General features: G+C 36.9%; 1 protein-coding gene across 1 annotated transcript; it reads right to left on the reverse strand.

The window, feature by feature from the left end:
• Window positions 1-3,914: 3,914 nt before the first annotated feature.
• Window positions 3,915-4,682, reverse strand: LOC140154770 (arylsulfatase-like). The gene has a single exon (XM_072177337.1). The coding sequence runs from the start codon at window positions 4,680-4,682 to the stop codon at window positions 3,915-3,917; it is 768 nt and encodes a 255-aa protein (XP_072033438.1).
• Window positions 4,683-6,777: the final 2,095 nt, after the last annotated feature.

Here is a 6,777-nt window from a genome sequence, read left to right on the forward strand (position 1 = left end):
TTAAGCTTTGGCATGACCCCTACAAAGTGTTCCAAAATATTCCCCTGGTCATTAACTTTGTTGTCACGGAGTTTGAGCCGTATGCCCCTTACAGATGTCCAGAAAATGCATTTCTAAAATTTGACCTCTGCATGACCTTTGACCTATCACCTGACCCCTGTAGAATGTTCCCCTTGTCATGAGATGTGTTGTCACTGAGTTTGAGCCCCACACTCCTTACAAATGTCGAGATAAGGCAATAGTAAGATTTTACCCCCTTAATTACCTTTGACCCCAATTCTGTGTGCAAGTTATGGGCACTGGGTAAAGCCGATGAACATGTGTAAGTGATGTCATTGTGCTATGTAATATGTGGCAGAAGAAGCATTTTGAAGGTATTTGGTTATATACCGGTAATGCCCCCTTAATGACATTTGACCCCAATTTTCTTTGCACCCTATGGGCACTGGATATAGCCGATACATATGTGCAAGTTACGTAATTGTAGGGTGTAACATGTAGGAGGAGAAGCATTTTGAAGTTCGATAGAAAAACATGACCTGGCGTGGGGAATTGTAAACCCCTCCCCCAGCTAGGTAATGACTGGACATGCTGGATGTGGATAATTGGACCAGGAGCTCATTTTAGCTCCTGGCCAGGCATACTTTTAAATAATGCCTGCAGGTGAACGACTTGAAAGGGAAAGAGGGAGGCGAAACAGATGGAGGCGAGGGGACAACGGAGAAGAAGATGATTAAAATTAATTAAACGACTGATTAATCTTTCATAAATTAAGGATTTACCTCTAACTTTTTTCAAAGGTAAATCAGGATAAGCTGCCCCGACTCCGCTCCTGACGGGCACAAACTTGCCATTTATCACGAGCTTTCCACGACTCGGCATGTTACTTGAGGTGAATCCTATACCCCTTTACTCTAGTTAAATACCCAACTTCTGAAAACAGCTAGAAACAATTGTAGCAACTGCTCTAAACAAATGTCAGATATTACTCACAACTATAAAGAATACATGTACTAAAACAAATTCTACTCTAGCTTTAGGGCAGCTATGTCACAAATGCCCACGGTTGTTTGATGTATATAGAATTGGCTTCATTATTAACTAAATGCAAATTATAGATGGCGCTATTTATCCTAAATCATATTTCTTTATTTGCAAGGGGTAGGTGATTATTACTGCCATTAAAACAGCTGGAATAGGTGAAACAAGCAACAAGGAAATTTTATAAACATATTTTATCAAAAAATAAAAGGAGTTGTTTGTATTAAAAGCTTAAAAGAGTAATTTCCAGTAACTAAATAGCGCCACCAATTTTGTCATTAATAGATACATTTTATATCCGAAAGAAGTGACTTATGCGATTATGTTAAAAAATAGCATTAATTCGTCGGAACAGTGCAATATATAGTTTGATCAGCTTGCAATCGGCGGGAATTGTTAGGCTTTTACCACTACGCCGGAAAATAGACCCACGTTAAGAGTGATGTAGTTGGCCTATCTGATCTATTTGGTGCGTGTTAAATAAAGTAGATAGAGTATTAGACTTTGAATCAAAAATTTGTGATACTTCTGGCGAGATGTCACAAGAGAACTCTCGAAATAAAATATATTGATATTAATCCGGGATGTTATGAGGTCCGCCGATTACGAGCTGATAGTCGTATGCGCCATTTTGTGGAGAAAATTGAGTTTTTGGTTGATTATGAAAATATAGGTAAATGCACATAAAGTTTATTTTAAGTCTTCAAGTCTTCAAAGCAATCAACTTACAAAATAAAATGTTGTATCGCCATTAGAATTTTCTGGTGAGTACTAAAAGGTCGTATGTACCTTTCTTGCACTGAGCCTTGTTGGATATGCAATAATATCTTCTAAAAAGACGTATGTGGTACATACGACTTTTCTGACAATGAGAACGTAATTTATCTTCAAATTTAAATTCTTTTATGGAAACTTTGGTGAATCAAAAGTTATTATCTGTGTAAAAAACAAAACAAAAACAAAAAAAAATGCTCCTGTAAAATAACCAATATAATACTTGCGAGTATATAATTGCACTAACCCGGCGAATTATGGCAGAAAATGTTTGTGATGATTTGTTGTATATACTATTTCGAATTATAGCATTTTGAAAAACATGACGAGGCAATAAGGCAATTCACTTTTTACTTCTTTATTTCCAATTCAAAAACCACCAGAAACAACGTGTTTGAAGCAAGTAGTGCACAGATTTTGCAATGTTGATCATCATCGTAAGACTCAGATAGCTTGCTCTGACCATACGTGCATTATAAATATTCAAAGTTGCTCCCTCTGGCTGGGTGATTTAAAAATTGTTTTTATTTATATCTTACTAGTGACTGCATTGGTAAAGAAGACTAGAATAAAGAATCTGAATGATTGTTATTTGGTGACTTTTTATTTAATCAATACTGAGCAGATAACATTCGTAGTGTCCAGTCACATTTGTTTGTTCCAAAAGGAGCTGCTAAATCCAATGGCAGCCATTTTCAAACATTGTCTTTGAAAATTTTTGGGGCAAAATGATTTTGAAATTAGAAACTAAATCTAGTTAAAAACATATCCATTTCAATCAATGTCATTTAAACTTGAAAATGTAATACATATACCAGAAAAATGTGACACAAGGTACAAGGTTGGATTTAGCGCCTTTTGGAAACAAACTCTTCATAATATAGAACTACTGGTACTTTACTTGCATTCAGTGCATATTACTATTAAAACAGTAATAAAATCAAAACCAAATCAACTGCGTTATTTTTTTAAGCACGTACTTTTAAACAAAACAAATGCAAAGTAAATCTTGCAAAACCAAAAATTGAATCAAAATGCAATTTCAAGACAATATTGGCCCCTCCGTGGAGGGCGCCCCAAAATGCAAAAATATAGTCAACTGGGTTCGTGGCGGATTCCCTAATGCCCTAATAGCGAACCAAATCACTTTAAAATGGGTTTCCGACAAAACGACAAAAATTACAAGACAATATTGGCCCCTCCGTGGAGGGCGCCCCAAAAGGCAAAAATATAGTCAACCGGGTTCGTGGCGGATTCCCTAATGCCCTAATAGCGAACCAAATCACTTTAAAATGGGTTTCCGACAAACCCGTGGACGAAAAAGAAAAATATTTTTTTTAAAATGGCAAAAAACTCACACACAGAAATATTACTGATAAAAATAATCCAAATTACGCAATTTGCGCGAAAAAGAAAACAAACTAAAGCAAATTTCACTGGAGAATTCATTTGATATAAGGTTGACAAAGAGGGAATTATGCAAAACATCAGTCCATAAAATGACATTAGACGCAACCAAAAAGTCATCTTGCCAAAATAATAAAATTCATATTAAAAACAGTTATCGTATATACCTTAGGTTTAATTTCATTTAATTTGATTTTCAAGTTGTCACATTTCCAAATTTCGATGATAATATTACACTTTCATTGAATTGAAAATGTTTCAACAAACATTAACGTTTGTCCAGATTTCAGGACAAAGTTGAATTTGATCTTGAATATGACCGAAGTGCCGTTTTTGGTAACATCTTGAATGTGTTATAGGACCATAAGAACTACCCAAACACCCTTATCCCGTAGTGCGGCAAGTTAAATAACGGTGGATGCTGAAAAGTGACATTCATTCTGGGCTTATCATCGAAAATATTAATTACGATATAACTTAATTAAACTAAATAACTCGATAACTTCACTTTCTCATCAGTGACGAAATGAAGAAAATTTATAGTAAAATATCGGTATCGTTATCTAAAACTGAAAGTAAAGAGGAGATTGAATAATATAGAGAATGGCGAAGATCCTATCTTCGCCATTCTGACGCTATATAGGCAAAGAGCAAGGAAGCAACATTTCTAAATCAAACCAAATCGAATCAAATCAAATCAAATCAAACTCATCATTTGTCCGAATTTTTTCAAATTTGAAACTTGGATTTGGATTACCGGGTTTGGGAAGTGGCCCTTTATAACTATAGTTACACTCACATATTGGCCAGGTCTCAGGAGTACAACATGGAATAACATCTTCAGATCGGTTGTCTAATAAGGGAGGTCCAAAGACCATAGTATCCAAAAATTCGTCTAATTTGACCATCATTGCATCTAAAACAGCTTGGTGTTCGGGGAGAGTTGTATTCAAAGGATATGCTTCATTGGGATCTTTGTCAACATTGAACATCAGTGGAGGATCGTAATCACTAATACAATCTGGTGGGTTATAAGATCTAAAAGTACAAGCCCCACATTGGAAATTTGTCTGAAATGGATAACCACCGTCTCCACATCGTCCTGGTTCTGCGTGATATCCCTCCTTTGTCCACGCTTTCTGGGTATAGAAATGGAACTTGTAGCTGCCAAACCGTACTGCAAATAGAATATCTTGGCAATAGAATACCAACAAGCGAGGCTCACTGTGTGTCAAAGTCCCGGGCTCCGGCTGGGGTTCCGGTAAACAATTGAATAGCGTTGAAGAAATATCCTGACCATCTATTATCCTATCATCAGGAACCGAACCGCCCACTATATTCATTAACGTTGGGAAGATGTCCATCATGCTGGTCAATTCATGACTGGTAGTTTTTGGTTTGATGTGGTCTGGCCAGTGGAAGATAGTAGGTACGCGAATACCGCCTTCCCAGAATTGCATTTTTCCACCTGTAACAGGTTAAGAAAAAAATAAAGAAATGTTCCTTGATACACAATTCAAATTCATGGCAAAGGTTACCATAGGCTAGACTTAAAACCAGGGAGTAGGGGCGTACAGAGTAGGTGTAGACAAGGAGACTTGTCTTATTCCCTGCACGTTTTAGGAAGTGGGTGACAGAATATTAAATGTTTTGTAAAAATATTATTTTGCATATAATCTTCACTTTTCAGCTCTTAAGGCACCTATATCTCTCCCAATAACATCTTGGGACGTCAAAATAAACCTAAACAAATCCATTGTTTGATAAAGTTAAATGACTCTTATATTTCTGATCCTCAAATTGATCGGACAATTACATGGAGCTGTTTGGTGGTTTGTTTGAGCGTTGTACGGCGATAGGAAAAACCATATACACTCCTCCTGGTTGGGACCATCTACACCCCTCCTGGGTGGGACCCTCTACACCCCCTCCTGGATGGGACCATCTACACCCGCTCCTGGATGAGACCCTCTACACCCCATTCTGGATGGGACCATCTACACCCCTCATGGATGGGATCATCTACACCCCCCTCCTGAATGGGACCATCTACACACCCTGCTGAATGGGACCATCTATACACCCTGCTGAATGGGACCATCTATACCCGTCCATGGATGGGACCACCTATAACTCTCCTTTGGATGGGACCATCTACACCCCCTCCAGGATGGGACCATCTACATCCCCTCCTGGATGGGACCCTCTACACCCCCTCCTGGATGGGACCCTCTACACCCCCTCCTTTGGCTACACCCCCTCCTAGATGGGACCATCTACACCCAATCCTTTTTTGGTAGACTAGCGTTAAAGCAAGTCCATTTGTTACTAGCTGATTAACTCTGCCTGGTGTGTATTAATTTGTACACATTCTACATGCATTGCAGATCTACAACCTTAACTAAACTAAACAACCTAAACTTCATCCTATATCCTATTATAAGAAAGTACCTTTCTTTCCTATTTTTTTAATAACACAAATGGATTAACTAAAATAGCAACGTTTGCGCGGGCTTGTGTGTTTTTGAAATTAACTACCTGATTAAGGGGGTACTACACCCATGTGGTAAATTTGTGACTATTTTTGCATTTTTCTCAAAAACTAATAATACACTTGTAATAAAATAACTCGAGCTGCACACGTATGGGTAATAAACATGATAAATAACAAGAAGACTGCTGGAAGCAGCGTTCCTAATGCAAAATCATTATTATCTAATCAAACTTTCATTTAAGATTCAGATATTGTTAACTGAATCAAACAGTGTGTTGCCGTCCATAATGTAACGCATAAGATGCCCCTAATCTGTAGATTCATATAATAACATGACAACTATGGTTAGTGGTCATAGGATCAAATGTTTTATAACCATGTATTATATTGTATAATATACATATATATATATACCCAAGGAAGTAAAACAAATCTAGAGAGCGCGTAACGTCTGTTTTGAATCTTTTATCACACACCTTTAAGAACGCCTGCATCGCCTCCCTCATTGCAGAGTTGTAACCAAGGCCCATTATCAGAAGTGAAGATGGAGATCGTGTTGGAAGCCAAACCCAAACTTTTCACTTCGTCTAATACGGCGCCAACTTGCCATGCCATTTCATTCATATTGTCACCATAACGACCTGAAAGTTAAATAACTTACTGACGTTACTTATACTTATTATATCCACAACAACAACAACAACAACAACAACAATAACAACAACAACTACAACAATAACAACAACAACAACAATAACAACAACTACAACAATAACTACAACAACAACCAAAAAATACATTAATTTTTTTTAATTCGAGATTATAGATAATGAAAATTATACAGTGTTTTTCCAAAAAGACCTGTTTTCGGGAAAGAAATGTGTATCTTTAATACAAAAGGTCAATATTTTCAAATGATCGTCGGTTTTTCCACCCAGCTACATACACCTTAAGTACATAATTATCAGTAGATTTATAAATTTTTCTTTGAGGACTGCTAAATATGAAAAAAAAAGCCATAAAATGTGTATTATATCGCTAATTTCAGAAAGTCAATATTT

This window comes from Amphiura filiformis, chromosome 6 (genome assembly GCF_039555335.1).
Source record: "Amphiura filiformis chromosome 6, Afil_fr2py, whole genome shotgun sequence".
Classification (NCBI taxonomy): domain Eukaryota; kingdom Metazoa; phylum Echinodermata; class Ophiuroidea; order Amphilepidida; family Amphiuridae; genus Amphiura; species Amphiura filiformis.

What these genes read in the sequence shown, in the direction of transcription:
- LOC140154770 (XM_072177337.1), bottom strand. Translation starts at nt 4,682, where the DNA reads ATGCAATTCTGGGAAGGCGGTATTCGCGTACCTACTATCTTCCACTGG.